We start from the raw sequence: 21,088 nt of genomic DNA, 5'->3' as shown, positions 1-21,088 counted from the left end.
TTAATGTATTTATATCATCTGGCGTTAATATCAGAATTTCACAGCTCACCCGAGATTAACTGTCCAAGGTTAGGGGAAGGGTTTGGCGCCAGCAAACATGTTTAACACTGCCACATACTGTATGTGCCTGTCCTAAAGTCAGGAGCCTGTAATTCAATGGATGGTGTTTGTTGCTGTTTGTTATATTTTTTTTTCGTTTATTGTTTTGTACCTTAATCAGGCCATCAGTTTTCTCATTTGAATTGTTTTACATTTGTCATTTCAGGGCCTTTTATAGCTTACTATTGGGTATTGGTTTTGCTCATTGTTGAAGGCTTTAAGGTGGTGACCTGTAGTTGTTAACTTCTATGTCATTTGGGACCTTTAGTTGTTAACTTCTATGTCATTTGGTTTCTGGTGGATAGTTGTCTCATTGGCAATACTACCACATCTTCTTATTTTTATAATTATAACAATACATCCATCATCATTCACAAAAATATGAAAAATAATTATGGAAATTCTAAACATTGTTGAAAACTGGTTTAAACCTGTTACAGAATATAAGAGCTTGCCCGAAGTCTGTGAACCCTTAATTTGGTATCTGTGTTTGTTTCTGGTTTTAAATGTATAACTTATAAGAATCATACCAAATCTTCATTCATATTCCAAATATATAAATAAAAAAATACTGCAATGAAAAATTACCTCAAAGAAGAAAGGATAAGCATTTGGCCCTAGTTTCTTGATTAATCTTTCCTGAAGCCTTGTTAATGGTCTTTGTTGGTCTTTAATAGGTGGATAAACTTGCATGGAGGCCAGAAAAAGGTCCTTCCTAAATGTAAGTCCCAAGACATCAAGGTCCTCCCTGCCATAACGGAAAGCTGCCAATACATGTGCAAAAACTTTTCTTTCTTTTAAATAGTCCGGATCAACCAGTACTACACCATCTGAAATAACATTAATTATACATTTTAATTTATATGATATTTTCTAATAAAAAATAAAATGCCTGATCTGACAATAGATTTTTTCTTACACTTAAAAAATTTGTATTCATTTTAATAACTCCACATTCCCTCAAATGACAGTTGAAATTAAAATAACAGTGAGAGTGGGACACAACAGGGTAAGACATATGACCTACTATACATGCATCACCAGTTATATACTGTCAATTCAGAAATTATTGCGTGCATTTATTATTGCAATTTCTTAAGAATTAACAAAAACGCGAGTTTAATTATTACGATATATGTATTTGATAACAGAATGCGAGTTCTTATTATTGCGATACTCAAGTAGTCGCATTATTCCCATTAATAAAAACCTCGTAATAATTTCTGAATTTACAGTAATTAGTTTTACGTAAGTCAAACATATTGACTATACTAAAATCCTAATGGAATTAAGGATTTAAGAGCTGACGAGCATATTTTTTGTTTTCATTATAAAAGGTTTGAGAGCTACCGAGTATTGTTCATTTTCAATACAGAAGGCTTGAGAGCTACTGAGTATTGTTGTTTTCTCATTACACAAGGTTTGAGAGCTACCGGTACTAAGTATTGTTGTTTTCTCATTACAGAAGGTTTGAGAGCTACTGAGTATTGTTGTTTTCTCATTAAAGAAGGTTTGAATGCTACTGAGTATTGATGTTTTCTCATTACAGAAGGTTTGAGAGCTACTGAGTATTGTTGTTTTCTCATTACAGAAGGCTTGAGAGCTACTGAGTATTGTTGTTTTCTCATTACACAAGGTTTGAGAGCTATTGACTGTTGTTGTTTTCTCATTACAGAAGTCTTCAGAGCTTCCAAGTATTGTTGTTTTCTCATTACAGAAGGCTTAAGAGCTACAGACTGTTGTTGTTTTGGTCATTACAGAAAGCTTTAGAGCTATTGACTGTTGTTGTTTGGTCATTACAGAAGGCTTTAGATCTACAGACTGTTGTTGTTTGGTCATTACAGAAAGCTTTAGAGCTCCACAGCATTGTTCTTTACTTATTTCTTTTTTGGTTAAATGTGAATTTTTTTTCACCTGTTCTGTTTTTGCACATAAAAATGGTTAACAAGAATCAGTAAAATATATTTTTATACATTTAAATATTATTTTAATCTTTAGTTTTATGTTTATATTTAATGCTAACTGTTTAGGCTGTGTCCTTTTCTTATATATACATGTACATGTAATGGCGATAATTTGATGTACTACGTAAGATATCTGAATGTTATTGCACTTATATTCTGTTATGATTTAAACACTTAGGTCTTTGCACTGTGATTTGAATAAAGCAATTAGTTTGTTTATATTATTGTTTATCTTATTGCATAATTTATTTTTCAATATCCTATATTTATGTTGATCTGACAGAAACCATTCTGACAGTATTTACAAATAGAGTAATCCTACACAGAATGTCTTACAAAGATGTTGATTTATTTCTGTTTCAACATAAAATACCCTTCAATTTTGAAAAGAATGTCATTCACAATAGTTTTGTAAAAGCAATCTTCCTACTGGGTCTGTACTCCTAGATCTAACATCAGTCTTGTAATGTTGATCTGAATTACCTAAGATTAGAAATGCTTTCATTATAACAGTCTGATTGTACCATAGTGATATTTAGAAACGAAGCCCTGGGAAAATTTCTGTAAAGTTTCTTCAAACCAATCAACACTTTAAAGGATTCATTTCAGCATGATTAACTGATATTAAACTACACTTTAGAGAGTGTAAAATTCAGGCTAAAATTGATTTTTTATTTTAGAAATATTCTGTGAATTATAATTTTATAACCTGTTCATCATATTTCAAGTATACATTGTATATAATGCAAACTTTATGTAATAAATGTAGCATGATCATTTAACCTTATTAATAAATATAAGTTAAGATTTACAAATGTATTAGAATTTTTAGTTTAATATACAATTCTATAATTGGTATGAACTACATTCATTTTTACATGGAACAATATGAAGAATTGAAGGAATATTCATAAAATCAGAAAAAATCAGAAAACATTCATCTTGTATTAAAAAACATCTTGGCTCATACAAAAATAGGTACATGAAACCAGCTTTGACATTAATTACAACCAAAATCCTCAAAATTTTCGTGCATACCATTTTTAACCAATTTTCTAGCAGATCTGTTTTGAAAAATATCAAGTGTTAAAACCAAAATTGCTCATTATAAAAAATAAGGACATGTGGTAGGATTGCCAATGAGACAACTATAAACCAAAGTTCAAATGAACTGGATGTAAGTAATTATTGGCAACCATACAGCCTTCAACAATGAGAAAAACCCATACCATATAGTCATCTATAAAAGGCCCTGACATGAACAACGACAGCCACTGAAGTACAGGCTCCTGACTTGGGATAGGCACATGTTGACTTCAGGTAAACATTTGAATTGTTTTACATTTGTTATGTTGCTGCCTTTTATATCTTGCTATGCGGTTTAGTTTTGTTCATTGTTGAAGGCAATGGGTAATCTATGGTGGTTTAAGTGGTCTGTTGTACTGTCCCAATATTTTTCATGTTTTGGTAATTTCTGAAATCCATTTTAAGTATCGACAAAACCATAAATGGATTAGCATGTTTACTGGATTATCATCATTCACTGTAGAATACTTCCTCGTCTTCAATATGCGTGAAATATTTGCCACTTGACGTAATGCAAAAAACAACTATTAATCAAACTGTACTTGCAAATTAACTTAATAAATACACAAAATTTGTAATGCTAATCAATTTCATCAAAAACTTTGTTTATTCATGTAAAAATGTTCAAGACAATGATTTTTTTTAAAAACTTTATGATGAATACATAAATTCTGTGTGAACAAGAGCATTTATCATCTGTCCTATTGCCTTTTATATTCTTTTTACACTAGTTGAAAATTACAACTGTCCATAACATGATAGAAGTTTCCCCTTATTCACACAAGTACTAACCTATAGGATCTATATGTGTTATGTGGTCTATAAAATCTCTTTTTCCCAGGTAGGCTGTAATCTAAAACATAAAGGAATTGCATAAAATAAATATATCACATTGAAATTATCACATTTTAATGATGTGATAAATAGAGATTATATGGCTTTTTCAATATATTAACACCAGCATCAACCTAAGACACCTATGTAATCCCAAGAACTTTGCCAGGTGGATTATTGATATTGAAAAAGCTATATCATATACACTTAGTCTTTGTTATTTATATACAAGGTGTGTGTCTTTCCCTCCTCTGTACACTTCATAACTGGCACAGTATTAGCACAGCCATAATTAAAGATTTTTATTTGTTTCAATAATGCATGACATTTTGTTCATTTACCTAATAGCATGTTATCATTTCATCAATATTTCAAAACAAAATGGATTAAAAATCCAATTAATGCAATAATAAACTTCATCAGGTCTAAAAACAGATATTGGTGTAGAATGTTCATTTTTAAACATAATTGGTAAATAGTATTATTCTGCAGAATAATCCTGATTATATATATATATATATATTCATCTATAAATTCTTAATTTTCAAGATTTTAAGATTTTTTTCTAGATTTATTTGAAAACACTATGACACATTTACAGTTTGTAACAAAATGTCATAGGTGATAATATATATATATTTAGCATGTGATTAGCTACAAATGAATATGACATTATAAATTTAAATAGATGATTTTCTAATAAATATTGACAATTTCTTATTATAATTCAGTATTGCAAAGTATCAGAAGACCTTCCGTTTTGGCATAGTTTGGATTATTTCTATCACATTGTGGTAAATATTTGTTTCTTAATTCAACTATATCTGAATTTTTACAGATGAATAATACATGGTATTCATCACCAATATGTTCTTTACAAAAGTTACATATTCTTTCTTATTTTGGTATATTATACATTGACCAGTTTAATAAGTAATTTGTAGGTAATTGTAAATTTGCAGTTCTTAATTTTGTAATCCAAATTCTAAATTACTCTGGTAGGCTAATAAGATATTTTTGTATGTCAAAATTCTTTTTGAAAAGTAAATAAAATTGTCCACTTGATGTGGCGTGTAAGTCACTGTATCAATTTTTTTCACTTACATACCAGTACAATATTTGCAAATATATACAGTCACAGTTTGCATTTAAACTAAGTTATTAAAATCAGAACTAGACTGTTAAATAATACATTGAATTTTAATGTGAGCATTGATATTTTCAAAAAATATTTCCCATGAAGCTAGTTTATAATTTATTTGAAGCATTTATGGGCAGTGAATTTAAGAAGTTACTGTAATTTAAATACTGCAAAGGATACCAATTAAATCTAAAGTCAACTCAAAGCAGGGCATCTATCAAATACATAATCTATAATCATGATAAAACTAGTAAATTGAACAGCTGCAATGTAAATAAACTGCTTCGCCTAGCACTGCTGGATACGACCGCAGAGGTCCAACCCTGAACAGTTGGGGCAAAAATGGACACAATATTCAAGCTTGATACAGGTCTGAATTTGGATTGTAATTAAATATTTGACACATCATAGGTTTCTGACACAGAATAAATGTAGTCTAAGAACTTGAAATTGGTTATATGATTTGAATTTATATTCAATTGAGGATTTTGTGCAATACACTGTGCTGTCGCACAATACTTAGTAAATCTGTTTTCAGACTATATACAAAGAATTAGAAAAATAAATTGTGACCCCAAATTTTTCTTTGGAAAATTGACAAATTCTTAAATCTTGAGAAAAAAAAATTGACCTCCCCCCAAAAAATATTTTTTGTTTTGGGCCCCTTTTTGACCTTTAATTCCTAAACGGTTGGGACCATCACCCCCAAAAACAATCCCAACCTTCCTTTTGTGGTATTGAACCTTTTGGTTAAATTTCATAGAGATCCATAAACTTACACTAAAGTTATTTTCCGGAAACCAAATGTCTTCGGACGATGACGACGACGACGTGATAGCAATATACGACCTCAAAATTTGTTTGCTGTTGTATAAAATTGTAGAGTCTTCCTGTACCAAGTCAGGAATATGACAGTTGTTTTCCATTCGTTTGATGTGTTTGAGCTTTTGATTTTGCCATTTGATTAGGGACTTTCCTTTTGGAATTTTCCTCAGAGTTCAGTATTTTTGTGATTTTACTTTTTTCCATTGAAAACATGTTTTGCTTGTTGTCTCCAATAATAGGAGCAGATATAACTTAAAAGGAACAGGTGTTGGAATACAAAAACGATCATAAATTTAAATAACAGGTGCATAACATGTCATGTAGTAGAATCTGTTCAAGTTTGATGGAATTCTAACAAACAGTTTCCAAGAAGTGATAGATTCTTTAGACTGTAACGCTGCTATCATATTCAATTCCTTTTTACTAATTTATTTTCTATTGGGTTTTTTACATTTCCAGCAAAATTATGAGAAAAGTAAAGAAAAACATGAAGCCTTCAGAATAACAAGAATGCAGCACACATAAATCCTTATTGTTTTGTCGTTGTATTGAAAATAATTGGAATGTCAAATATCTTTAGTATGCAGGCATACAACTGAACAAAGTAAAAATTCAAGTGTAAGATACTTGTACTCTAAACAACCAATTATTCAAATTGATAATATTTTGTCATTTTTGTATTAAGGATGCTTAATAATTTCTTCTTCACTCATAATGCCCTTCAGATATTACAGAAAATATCTATTGATTTCTCTCTCTCATCAGAACACAGCAGATAAAATGTCAAATACAATTAACATCCTCTGATCATATGCTGAACCATTAATACCTAGGAATTACATGATAGAGTAAATTGTTTTAATTAGTAAATCATAAATATTTTCATCTTTGAAGGTCAATATACTGCTGTAGTGCAAAACCTTTCACTTCTAAGCTCCAAATCAATTTACAAAAAATATGTTTTGTCATAAACAGTGTCCACACCACATGGAATGATTGTGATGTGTAAATGCTAATACAACTGCATACCAAATGTCATTGACCTAAACACTCAGTGCTTCCCCTTAAACTGACATAATCACAAACTTTAACATGTCAGTGGCGGATCCAGAAATTTTCATAAGAGGGGGCCCGCTCCAGTCAAGCTTCAGTGATTCCCTATATAATCAACCAAATTTTCCCACAAAATCCGCCTCTGCATGTAAACTAAGTAAAAAGTAAAATAACAAAAATACCGAACTCCAAGGAAAATTCAAAACGGAGTTGGGAAATGTATATTCCATATGCAGGTGAAGTTCAGGTATATTGCTGCTAAGGTGGGGGAAAAATTTATAATTTCAAAATTAAAATCGTCTCGTTTGTCATAGATTCTAGTACTGAGATGACCACTTACACCGTCGCGAAACACGTGACTTCGTCGTGATCAGTTTCACGGAAAAATGGCGCCCGTCAAATTATTATTGTTCGCTTGGATGTAAACTTTAAACGTAAGTATTTACATATCATCGTGTTCACACATAGGACCCCCCTCATCATATGCGTATTTTTCGTGCGAATATTTTGATGCATTTAAAGTTATATTTCACTGTTGGTTTCATAGAGAACATTCACAAACTATTTCAGACCTGCTGAAGATTGTTTGGGATGGTGTACACGATATGACCGTAAAATCACTGTAAATCCATTTGTGTGTCTTATTTTCACCAATCGTGTACAAAAGCTTACCCAAATTTACTAATTCATTCATTTAAACTAGCGTCGATGTATATTTTTGACATTATTGCGAACTGACACAATAATATTTTTTTTGTCAATAAATGATCAGTGTACACGATATGTTTAAATGATCAGTTCCATGGTTTAATTCTGAATCAGTATGATAAGATCATATTAGGTTTATCTGGGAAAATGGCGGAAATCCAGTTGAAATTAAACAAGAAATTAAACTCTTTGCCAGAGCAGAGAAGGTAGAAAAAGCTAAATTGGTATATTTAAATTGTTTACATCTGTTTTTTAGGCTTTTAAAGATATAATAAAGGAACATATAACTTTAACTTAACGGAGCTTCGAGATATTTGTAAACTTTTAAATTATAGACAAATTTTCATTAAACAATCTAGTGTAGCCGGTTCAATTCAAAGTGGATCTTTTTTTGTGCATAAGTATAAATTCCGCCGAAAAAAAATTCCAAAGAAAGATAATAGATTTATCTTTCTTAAATATTAATTTGCATCTCTGCTCCCAAAGATAGTTTTTTTGGGGGATCCTAAAAATGGGCAATAATTGCATCGAAAAGAAAAAGCCAAGTGCACCTTTTAATGTTCGGGCGTGTTTGAGTTGAGAATTCTGTCTTGAAACGTTTAAAACAAAAATATTTGCTACATCATCTCGCTTCAGATTCTATTATTGTTATATGATTACACTGCAGGTTGATTTAATAACATTAAAACTTCAAAGTACTTAAAAAAGAAATATTCTGGTCAATGATCGTACTGATGAGTCATAACAGCAGAGTCGGTGTGTTCGAATAACATTTTTTTACTTAAAGTACTTGACGACAGACTTTACAAGTGGATCTTAAAAATGCATAACTTCAGAAAAACTTCATTTGTTGTGTGTGTTATCTAGGATTATTGCTGTCCGTCTGTCCGGATTAGGATACATTGTTTGTCTAGCTATCTCCTCCTACGGTTTTGAAGATACGGTCAGCTTTAATATTTTGTAAGATGTTCAAACACAGAAAGTAGGTGTGCATGGCCACAGGATTTTATTTTTTTTACAAATTTTCTGGAAAAGACAGGCAGTTGGACTATTGGTTGTTTGTTGTACTACATGTAGCTGCATAAACAGATAATGGTTTGTCCTCCTTCAGTTACATCATCATACAAATTGTTAAATTTATAATTTCTTATGGTCAGGCGGGGTCATCATTTGTGTCTTACAGACAGCGTAACAATTTGAAGTTGTATGCCAACATCACTGTCTAATCTAAAATATGTGGAACTATACTCGTGCATATGGCAGAGCAGAAAGTGGGATGGGGGTATTGCCAATATCTAGTTTTCTCTGATTATAGGTCCCATTATGCGGAAAAAACAAAGCTTTCACAGCAACTCCAAAAGCATCGAGAAAAAACTGTCAGACAGCCAAAGAGTTAACCAAATAGACAATATCAATTTTGCAACATTACAGACAGGAATTTAATGAGGATATTATAAAAATCGCCATACACTGTCACAATACGAGAGAGTGCGAAAGATATCAGAGGGACATTATCCTTCTCCAAAACGTGAGAAAGTACAAGGGCACACAAAGCGCTCTGTATTCATTCCAACCAAATGTTCGTTAACAGTAATATATTCTCCTTTGCCTAAAAAGGGAATACAAAACAAAAGACAAAACGTGCACTCTGCAGTTCATCAATATTACAACCACAAACATTAAATGTGATCTTATCATACTGTTTCAGAATTAAACCGTGGAACTGATCACTTAAACATATCGTGTACACTGATCATTTATTGACAAAAAAAATATTATTGCGTTCAGTTCGCAATAATGTCAAAAATATACACCGACGCTAGTTTATATGAATGAATTAGTAAATTTGGGTAAGTTTCTGTACACGATTGGTGAAAATAAGACACACAAATGGATTTACAGTGATTTTACGGTCATATCGTTAACACCAACCCAAACAATCTTCAGCAGGTCTGAAATAGTTTGTGAATGTTCTCTATGAAACCAACAGTGAAATATAACTTTAAATGCATTAAAATATTCGCACGAAAAATACGCATATGATGAGGGGGGTCCTATGTGTGAACACGATGATATGTAAATACTTACTTTTAAAGTTTACATCCAAGCGAACTATAATAATTTGACGGGCACCATTTTTCCGTGAAACTGATCACGACGAAGTCACGTGTTTCGCAACCGTGACTTATGTCAAATCGAGGTATAAGTCTAAAAATGAGGCAGAGGAAGCTGTGTCTGTTTTTCTTTAATTTCTAGTTCTGGAGGATATATTAATGGAACCCAATCAGAAAAGTTTGGATTGTAAATGGTAAGAACATCATCAATATATCTGAATGTGAAATTCAATGATCTGGCTTCTTTGATCTTCTTGTTTTTGACATTAGTGTCTGAATGAACTACAATTCATATCATTATGAAAATAAGAAGAGGTCGGCCAGGAGAGGCACACAGTTCGTTCTCATAGGAATGCCGACAATTTGTTGAAAAGTCTACCTCCAAATTCAACGAATATGTTGTCAATAAGAAACTCCAGCATACTTATCACTTGTCCCTCTGTGTACCTTTTTGTTCACTATTAACAAAATATGCCGTATGGTATCCCAAAGCACTAAATGTATAGCGTATGCTACTATTTTTATATTGAAAAAAATTGTGGATTATTTCTTTATTAAGACGATTTTTCAATTTCAAATGGAGCATGGTGGTATAAAGTGTTGTAAATTTCAGAGAGAGATCAAGATTTAAAATTATCTAGAAGTTCTTTTAGAGTTTTTTAGAATCCATATATGGTTAATTCCACTACACCAGTAAATAGTTTCACAGTATTTCATAGTAAGTTTCAAAGTCAATATAAATCATGACATAAGAGGCGGACCAAATAATCTCCATGGAAATGAGATGTTCAAATGCTTTTAAAACTGCGTACCAATTTCATGGACCTACTATTAGTGAAGGCCCTTAAACTGACCTACTTACAAACACATTGTTGCTGTTAACAGCACGCCTAAGTCTTACATTGTTTACTTAGTTGAGGCAATACAAAAACTAAATATTGCAAGAAAACTGTGTTTTTAGGTTGGGAACTTCTGTCAATACACCACTTCATTTTGCAACAGAAAATTTATCTTATACACCATAATTTGGAAAAAAAAATGTACTAATTGCAAAAAGAAAAATAAGGCAAATTACAATTAGGTTTGACTGTTTTCTGTATATAGTTTGATAATTTCCAAAATTTCGAAAATCAATACTTACTTTTGCATTTGGACTGCTTTTCTTGAAAACTCTGAAAAAGAAAAATTTATTTCATTAAAAGTTGATTATCAGATACAAACACTCAAGTTTCACGTGTAAACCAATCAAGATGGTCACAAATTAGGAAACTTTCATAAAACACTGGCCGTATTGGAAGATCATGGAAAGCATTATGCACTGGTTTGAAATCCTTAATTTAACTACTTGTAATTGTACATTATTTGAACGCATATTAACACAAACAATAACCTTCCAATTTATGTATGTTATCTAAATCTTTATCTGTGTCATCAAGGTTATGGAATAGAATTGAATAAAAAATCTACACTTCAGAAATGCTCAATCATAAAATTTTCCTATACTGTAAATTAAGAATTTTTTTTGATAATTTTATAAAAGCATACAAAAAATTCTGCATTTACAGTAAATATATTTTACAATAAATTTACTGCATTTTACATATCAAATATAAATGTCATATCTAATACCATACCTTTAAATTACCCACACTGATTCAAGATAAGGCGAAATTTAGGATTTTGAAAGGGGATCCTTGGCAAGACAACATTAGGAGTCAGACTTTAAAAAGTTTATGCATTTACACCATATATGTAGCTTCTGATATACAGCAAATTCAGTATCAAGGATGTTAGCTGCTCTGTTTCAAAATAACAAGCTTTTTAAAAGACTGTTATAACTTGATAATGTATAAATAACCAAACTAAAAAAGCAGAAAAAAATTTGACAGGTCCATGTCCTTGTTTTTGAGATATAAGACATTGTTTGGTGGTAGATGACTCTCTCTAGATTTTTCATTTATTTACCATTGGCACCTTTTTTTCTTTCAAAAACTTTTAAGGAATGACTGTAATATTTTTTCTGTCTATGAAGAAATAACATCAAAAATGTGGTGCACACTGAATAACCCGCGTAAAGTGTGCACCACATTTTTGATGTTATTTCTTCATAGACAGAAAAAATATTTACAGTCATTTCTTATAATTTAATTCTAAATTCCATTTTAAACCGGAGTAAACCATGAAAAAACGTTGATGACGTCACGGTCACATGACAAAATTATGTCTATGAGCTGATAAACAAAACAACGTCAGCCAATCAGAAGACACGTTACATCCAAAATTAAATTATTGAAAAATAACAAGGATTTTATAAGATTTTCTATATGGATAGACCAGTGGAAAAAGTTCCAAGTATCTAACAAAAAGTCAAAAACAAGAGCAGCAAACATTTCTGAATTTGTATATTATGCAAATATATACCAGGATAAAATAAAGGAGAGATTTCATAACTTATAGTTGAGTTTTAAATGTATATTGATATGTTCTGGACCTTAACTAACCTGTAAAAATCATGGATGTTGGTTTTGAAGATCAATAAATATTGCATTGTCAAGTCAAGTGCATCAAATATGTCTTTTATAATGTCACAGGTATGGTAGAAGGCACAGATATTATATAATAATGTCATTACTTTATTCACTTATATAAATGTAAGCAGAACTTGAACACTTTCTGAAGTGATGCTTAGATGTTAATTGACAGAAATGTTTTTTTAGCATTCTGTACTTGTAAATGTTTTTTATCAAGTTTTAATCAAATCTATCCTCAGTACACTCTACCACTATCATATATTTCTCCTACCAACACCCATTAACAAAGTCAAACCTTGTGTTAATGTATACTGGTAAGTAACTTTCTTTCAACTCATATTTTTGCAGTCATAAGACCATTAAAAATAAATTATTTCTGTATAATTCTTTTAATGCAAATTAAATCATTTTATTGCTTTAAAAAGTAGCTTTGGTATTCATTCCAATATAAAACTTTTGAAACATATTTGTAATTTTAGATAGCAGATACATTATTGACAAATTTGTTCTGAATCTGTAAAACGACTAGATAATTCTCTACAAGGCTAGATGACTGAAATTCACATTAAATCTCCCCTTTATAAAGTCGTATAGTCTGTTCTTAAAAAAATGTGATTTGTCACATAAAATATTAACATTTTTGATGTTTATAGTCAAAGCAGCTTGTGTTTGTACAATAAAAGTAACAAAGAGTTATTGACATGTTGCTATTGCAAATTACTCTTTTGACTTATTTTTTTTCCATCTATTTTTTTAATATAGAGTAAATCTCTCCATTCAACACTTCCAGGGGTTAAAAGCATATGGATTATTAATTTCAATTCATGAAATAAACTATTTCCCACAAAGATTTTCACTTCAGAAGTAAATTTTAGCTGCCCTACAGTGGAAAAACGCACAGGTATTGTTTAATACTGTGCATTCTTAATTAACATATAATTGTAGGCAGAACTTGAACACTTGATGCTTAAAGTTAATTGACATACCCATTAAATATATGTAATTAAAACAAATTATGTTTATTTTTAACATTTTGTACTTGTAAATGTTTTTGTTGGGTTTTGAGATGAAATAGTGCTAATCTTAACACTTGACCTTTTATTTGAACTTTTACACTCCTTACTCCACCCTCCCACATTGCTTCCTGCTTCAGTTCATCCCTTCCTTATTTTGTAAAATGTCCAAAAGTAAATATGGACTACAACAGCAAAAATATTTTGAGTACCGTTAATCCATAAAAATAACAATTTCTTTGCTTTTGCATTTTAGAAACATAATATGACAATGGTTCAAAGACCATTTAAAATGAATTATTTCAATTAATTCTTATAATGCAAATTAAATCATTTTATTACATTAAAATTTCATTTAGTATTTATTTATTCCACTTAATAGTACTTATTCATTCAACTTAATAGTACTTATTAAACAATATTTGTAATTTTAGATATCAAATTGAATTACTAACTAATTTGACTAGATAATACAGAGCTAGAGTATGAAAAATAAGCTCATAAAAAAATGAATGCAAGATGAAAAGACACAGACATATCAACACCCTACCTTGTTTTACTTGCTGAAATTTTGAGACTTTCTCCCACATTATTGGCACAAGGCATGTTGGTCAGAGAAACAACCACACACAATGAAGACTTGTTAAACAAATGACTTTTTACTTAATTAACTAATATCATTAACATGTGATACTTTCAATCGGCTTTGTTGTCACGTTGAAGTGTAGTACTTTTCTATTTTCACTGAAAGCTGATGAAGTAACATTAATAAAAGAACAAGTTCGTGACAAAGACCTTAGGTGATTACAGTCAGGTGAACGCCAATCAGCTCAATCAATACACTGATTCTGTTGATCACACTGTTTGTAATTTCTGTGAAAAATGTCAATAAAAAAGAATTCTTGCACATTAATGTTCATTAAAAAGATCTATAAAAATCAATATGTACATGAAGATGTGTAACACTCATCTCACAAACAGTTTCCAATCATAACTTTGTGTTTCATATTTTGTATTGGATTACTATATAAACTGTTTATTTTTTCTCTTGAAGTTTCTTTTTTAAAAATAAGATACATAAGAGAAATGTAATTTTCATAGATCTTCCATGAGCTGATTTTTTTCTTTTCTTATTCTAGGTACTTTAAATCATTTAATTCCATGGATCATTCTATCTTCTATTTGTTTTTTCATTGTTTCTAAAATTTGAATTATGGTATAATTTGTTTGTAGTCTTTAAGGATGTATTCTTCTGACGTTTTAGTCTCGTTGAAATCTCGTTCTGGAAATTATTTCCAAAACATGTGATACCAGTGGAAAATATCAATGAATTTAAAAAATATCATTATCCAACTTAACTCTGTGAAAAAATTGTGTATTTACAATAAGTAGTTTTTGAGTAATAAAAATTTCAAATTTTATAACCAAACAAGTCAGTCTCTTTAGCCAAAATGTCGAGAAAATGGGTGAGGGGTATAAGAAATGATTTTACCAGAAACATGTAAATCCCATATCAATTTTTTCTTTTCAAATTTCTTAGATATGTATTTTTTCAATCATTTATAACAAAGAAGTTGAAATAGTATGCTTTTTGTTCTAAAAACAGAGAAAAATCCCAAATTTACAAAATTGACAGCATAGGAAATTTGACACGAAAAAGCAACAAAATTTTATAATACATGTACTTTCTTATATTAACACCTACCTCTAGTTTTTTTGAGTTAAATCTATTCAGATTGGTCCACTTCATCTTTGAAGTGAAAGTATGAAAAAAAGTTTAATTGTGAAACTGTGATTTTTTTCCTGATAATAGCCCAAAAATGGGTAAAAATTTATGAAAAATGGGAAAATCATCAAAATTGGGTACTTTCAAATGGTCGTAGCAAAAAAAGAAGTGCACCACCATATGATTTTTTCTTCACCAATAATTTTTTTTACAGTCATATAAACCCAAAAATCAGGTTAATAGCAAAAAGTTTAATTCTAGAAATGTTTGGCTCCTCAGAGGTGTTACACATCCTCAACACAGTTAAAATCACAGTAAAAGAGGTAATAAATCAGTTCTTCCAATACAAAAATCAAAAGGAGACCTCTTACTCTGCTTTTACTATTACCAACATGAATTTATTTCTATTTCATAGTTCAAGAAGGACACCAGTGTGAAATTGTATGTCAGATAAAATTTGATTATTTTACATTCTGACATGTCAGTGACTTTTTTTTTATAGTTTACCTACTATTCAGTACATATGTATAGAGGTAATTTTTTTTTCTCAAAGACAAATGCCTGTGGTTTTTCTCATTGTTGAAGGCCGCCTGAGGTGACATACAGTTACTGAAATCAACGTCAACTGGACTATGGTGGATAGTTGTCTCAATGACATTCATACCACATCTCCCTATTTTATATATATAAACAAAAAAGTTCGCAAGAACACTACTGCTACACACTTTCGTGACAATAGTATGTATAGTTTCTATCTAAATATGAAAATAAATCAAGAACTTAGGAATAATAGCTGTCTTAACCAGTTAAATCTGTTGTCATAAAATACATTTAATTAGCAGGAAAGAGAGAGTTGTTGTAACAGCACTATGATGGGAACAATAATGATTGTCCAATTAACATCATTAGTGGTTTTAGTAGTAACCTGCAGGAACAAGTCATAAAAATCATACATACAAAATAAGGGATGAAAGAAAATAAAAATTCGTAAGGGTTCCGCGGAACCCAGTGTCTCGCCTACTTTTTCTGTTAATCGCAGGCTCAACAAAAATGAGGAAAAAAAATAATAACAATATTACTTTCGAAACAATCTTTTGATTGTAAGAAGCTTCTGTCCCAATTTGGTAAAAATCCAGGATAGTTTATGACTCTAATAAATGTTTTAAATCTTTAACTGCAGACTGTATGTGATGTTAACTGGAAGAAAAACTAAGTCCATTTATAAGTAAAATACTGATAAACAGGTACAAAATTTTTAAAAATTTCCTTCAAGATACTAACTTTTGATCATAAACAAGCTTCTAACCAAGTTTGGTACAAATCCAGGATAGTTTAAGAAAGTTATTAAAATTTTAAAAACTTTAACCACAGAGTGAATGTAATGTTAACTGGCAGAAAAACTAAGTCCATTTATAAGTAAAATACGGAAAAAATGGAATTTTGATTTTTACAAATTTACTTCTGGATACTATCTTATGATCATAAACAAGCTTCTGTCCAAGTTTGGTAGAAATCCAGGATAGTTTAAGAAAGTTATTAGAATTTTAAAAACTTTAACCACAGAGTGAATGTCATGTTAACTGGCAGAAAAACTAAGTCCATTTATAAGTAAAATACGGAAAAACAGGATTTTTTTTTTTACAAAATTTAATTCTGGATACTATCTTATGATCATAAACAAGCTTCTGTCCAAGTTTGATAGAAATCCAGGATAGTTTAAGAAAGTTATTAAAATTTTAAAAACTTTAACCACAGAGTGAATGTAATGTTTCCTGGCAGAAAAACTAAGTCCATTTATAAGTAAAATACGGAAAAACAGGATTTTTTTTTTTACAAAATTTAATTCTGGATACTATCTTATGATCATAAACAAGCTTTTGTCCAAGTTTGGTAGAAATCCAGGATAGTTTAAGAAAGTTAATAAAATTTTAAAAACTTTAACCACAGAGTGAATGTAATGTTTCCTGGCAGAAAAACTAAGTCCATTTATAAGTAAAATACGGAAAAACAAGATTTTTTTTTTACAAAATTTAATTCTGGATACTATCTTATGATCATAAACAAGCTTCTGTCCAAGTTTGGTAGAAATCCAGGATAGTTTAAGAAAGTTATTAAAATTTCAAAAACTTTAACCACAGAGTGAATATTTGTGGACGCCGCCGACGACTACGACGACGACGGAATGTAGGATCGCTATGTCTCGCTTTTTCGACAAAAGTCGAAGGCTCGACAATAATAGTTATCTTTATGTACTAAGGGGTGTATGGAAATTTCAACACTGGTGTAAAGTTCTGTATACTCCTGAATACACCAACAAAACAAATTTATTTCTTATGGTGCACTCCTTTACTCATTTTTTTAACTGGAAGGAAAATTCTTATGAAGAACTTCCACTACACATTTTTACATACTGGGGTATAAAACTGATAATAAAATGAAGTTTGACATTGCTGGAGCATATTATACACAAGTATATATGCCTTTTTATCCTCTCTGTTGTGAAACTTGACATACTCTCACAGAAACTACTGATCAGTTGTAGGTTTTACTAAATTTGGTACTTGTTTTTTATCCCCACAGGTCAATAGTTTACCTGGAGTGAGATGCTATTTACACCCGTGAAATTAACCAATCAGATTGCAAAGTTTCTTGCTTCATAAGAAATAATGCATTTTTCCCTACACACTCATGTTTGCCCCAACCATATTTTCTACAAAAAAAATGATTAAAAGCAGAGCAAAATAATGCAAATGAATTACATGTTGGTGATTTCCCTTACACTTAATTACCATTGCTTTATATTATGGATTTTTAAGATAGCAAAAACTGACGGATTGATTTATGGATTGTTGTATGCTCAACAACCAGTTTTAAATCATTTCATGCATTATTCTGGACAAAAACACAATAATTACTCATTACATAGTTTTCTATGTAGACTACACATGTTTTAATTGCTCAGTTATTCATGAAGGACTATTTTCATCATGACCATCATACTCTATTTATCATTTGTCATGAATGATTAAAAATTTAATTCCACAACACAGCAATAACTGCATTTATGTCAGATACTAAATTGAGTCCATCAATGTATGTAACTGTATTTTCTATTTTTTAATCATCCATCTATTATGTCTATGCCATATGGTTTTTCCATGCACCGAGCTATACTTGCAAAAGCGTTAATCAAAATAATACCACTTTCTGCATGTTTTCCTCATAGTGTGATCAACACCATTGACTTCTTATTTTGCAAGGCCATATATATATTCATTTCATTTCCTTGAGATATATATATATACAGAAACTGAATGGTACATGCAGCTGCTCTTTTAAAAATTGAATTTGAACTGTAGGTCTTAGAAGTAAAAAATTAAAAATCAATGGTAAAATAGAATAACCTCAAACAAATCAGCTTATGGAACAATTAAATATGACTTCAGTATTTAAACACAAAATATAGATCCCTGAGTAATTAAAGCAACAGAAAAATATTGGAACACTGACGAAAAACTGATTCATTACCAACTGATTCATTACTTCTCTGTTCAATATAGAAAATAATTAATCAACATTCATTATACCTTTAAAATTTCATCTCTTCTAATTTAAGGAAATGTATAGTTTAAAGATCACTGAGTTCATACTAATTTTCATTTCATTTCCTTGAGATATATATAACAGGATCAATTTCAAAAGGCAAAAGGGATATCTCCATTTGAGATGTTTAGTTATGTGTCAGCTCTTTATATACCCGGTATATTATTCTCTCAATGTACTGATTTCAATTAGCTACACACATTTTATATAATTTCAGAGCTACAAGATTGATACTTGTTTATTAGATCTTCTTAGTTTGAAGTAAAACCCATTTTCTGTCTGTTGCATTTGAATTCTATCCTTCTTAGATCACCTATCAAATCTGTTGTGAAAAAATTATGGTCAACAAAAATATTTTTTACAGTTGATTTTTTATCAGGACTTTCAAAAAATAAGTCAAAGAAAAAAACAAACCTCCAATAGGCAAAATGGAAGAAAATCAACAATCAACAATCAACAATCCACAATCCCCAAAATACTACACAGTAAACTAAAGATAAGATCAAGAAAAACCCTATCAAAAACAGAAGATGAACTCAAGTGCTCCGGAAAGGAAAACTAGTTCCTTCTTCTCTAGTGGCACTTAATCTTTAACAATGTAAACAATGTAATTGTGTATTTGTTAGTAACAGTTTTGTGTCAATGTTGAGGTAAACTGCATACACAAAATTTAATTGCATTTTGTTTCTAAATCAGTTATGTTTGAACTACTTTCCTGTCTTTTTCTGCAAAATAATTATAAGAAAACCTTCATATTGTTTCTGACAGTTTATTTAATTAAATAACAGTTACGGTAAGAAGCAAATGTGTACTTCTCCAGCTGTAAACATGTTTTGAGCAGATAAAGAAGCCCATCAGATAACTGCATTTGGGATATCATTAAGACATGATTAATATGTTTTAGCAACAGCAATCTAGGAATTCAAAATTTGCCAGAGTAAATTTATCAATGATATATAATCCAATATAATATTTTGTATGTATACTGATTATTCTACATTAACCCCATTTCAAAAAAATACTGTATTATTTTTTCTTCAGCATCTAAGTTCCCTATTCATTAAGTTTAATCTGCATAAACAGAAATTTTAAAGTACAATCTTACCCTGTCATCCAAAATGGCGCTTGTCTTATAATCACAATAAATATTTGAAAATATTCCTTACAAACATTAGTGTACATTGTTTTTCTCAGAATAAATCATCTTCATGTCCCAGTTAATGTATTTTCACTGTCGAGGTTTTGGCAAAACTCTCACTGATAGTGATTGGAAAGTCATTACCCCTGCACAGCCAAAACCAAACTAGTAAGAACCCAGTTCTACTTATATTTACCATCTCTTTGTTAAAACAAGAATGTTTCTCTCCGAGGAGTTATACTGCAGTCCAAAATCCTTATGAAAGATTCTTAACAACTGATTAATCACTTCTTGAATTATGGTAAGGCAATTTAAATTTCTATTTTCCAAGAGAAAATACACATTTGGGAGTTATGTAAATAAAGTTTCCACATTTTAAACCAGTTGTGTCAAATATCTTAAGTCTGAGTAATTATATAATCTCCCTAAATATCAATTAAAGAAGATGTTGCAGTAACTAACAAAGACACAGCAACCCAACATCGCTATAATCAAAAGACATCTAAATCATGTATAATCTAACAAAATTATAATTGCACATATTTATTTGTGCATTGTCTGTAGTTCGTGCATGTGTGTTATCAACTGGGGGAAGAGCTGAGGATCATTTTCCCCTTAATATTCAAAATAATATACTTTTTATCAGATGTCTTTGATTTACTATCATAATTTGATATATGAATTCATTATTTTTTTCAAACGATATATTTATTTTTATGAATAAAAGGTGTTTTGGATATATTGAGACAGCAACCTTCAATTTGTTTCAGGTCTTTTTCTTTTAGAATTCAAATAAAAGCTGCATTTTACGTAAATATTATTCTATACAATGTATTGTACCCATTCTAAGACCCTCTATAATTTACAATGTGTCAACAATTATGATGTAACAATGATGGTTAACCTTTGCATGAAGCTGGCAATAGCTTTAAGAACATGTATAGAGCATATGTAAGTGACTAATATATAGAAATCAATATATTTTAGCTGGAACCATTAGATAAATTCATGTATTAGTCACCAATTTCAGCATTTGAAATTTAAAATGTATCAATGTTTTTTAAATTTCAAATACTAATTCATAGCTAGTAATCTAAAACATTGTAAAATTATTCCAATCTTGATTCTAAATGAACCATCAATTAATACAGCCTGTTGATTTGTTAGCATTTTGCATGTAAATATTAATATTACAATTATTCCAAATCTTTATCACTTTTGTTTTGCATAATGATTCAACATTATTACATCAA

At 30.2% G+C, this 21,088-nt stretch overlaps 1 protein-coding gene across 3 annotated transcripts in view; it reads right to left on the bottom strand.

Annotated features, from left to right (window-relative positions):
- Window positions 1–21,088, bottom strand: part of LOC127737785 (beta-arrestin-1-like) — a 110,293-nt gene that overhangs the window by 51,587 nt on the left and 37,618 nt on the right. Inside the window, exons 1-4 of one of the 3 annotated variants that reach the window (XM_052248704.1) lie at window positions 19,803–20,055; window positions 10,966–10,996; window positions 3,942–4,002; window positions 688–929 (exon numbers count right to left, since the gene is read on the bottom strand). In XM_052248704.1, coding sequence (XP_052104664.1) covers window positions 688–929; window positions 3,942–4,002; window positions 10,966–10,996; window positions 19,803–19,879 — 411 coding nt within the window. In that variant the 5' untranslated portion in view covers window positions 19,880–20,055. Of the gene's footprint in view, window positions 1–687; window positions 930–3,941; window positions 4,003–10,965; window positions 10,997–13,918; window positions 14,014–19,802; window positions 20,056–21,088 lie in introns of those variants that run through there. The other 2 variants (XM_052248706.1, XM_052248705.1) reach the window with 2 other exon arrangements.

The sequence above is a fragment of the Mytilus californianus genome, unplaced genomic scaffold (assembly GCF_021869535.1).
Source record: "Mytilus californianus isolate M0D057914Y unplaced genomic scaffold, xbMytCali1.0.p SCAF_4, whole genome shotgun sequence".
Taxonomy (NCBI): Eukaryota; Metazoa; Mollusca; class Bivalvia; order Mytilida; family Mytilidae; genus Mytilus; species Mytilus californianus.
This window is presented reverse-complemented; position numbering and strand designations above follow the sequence as displayed.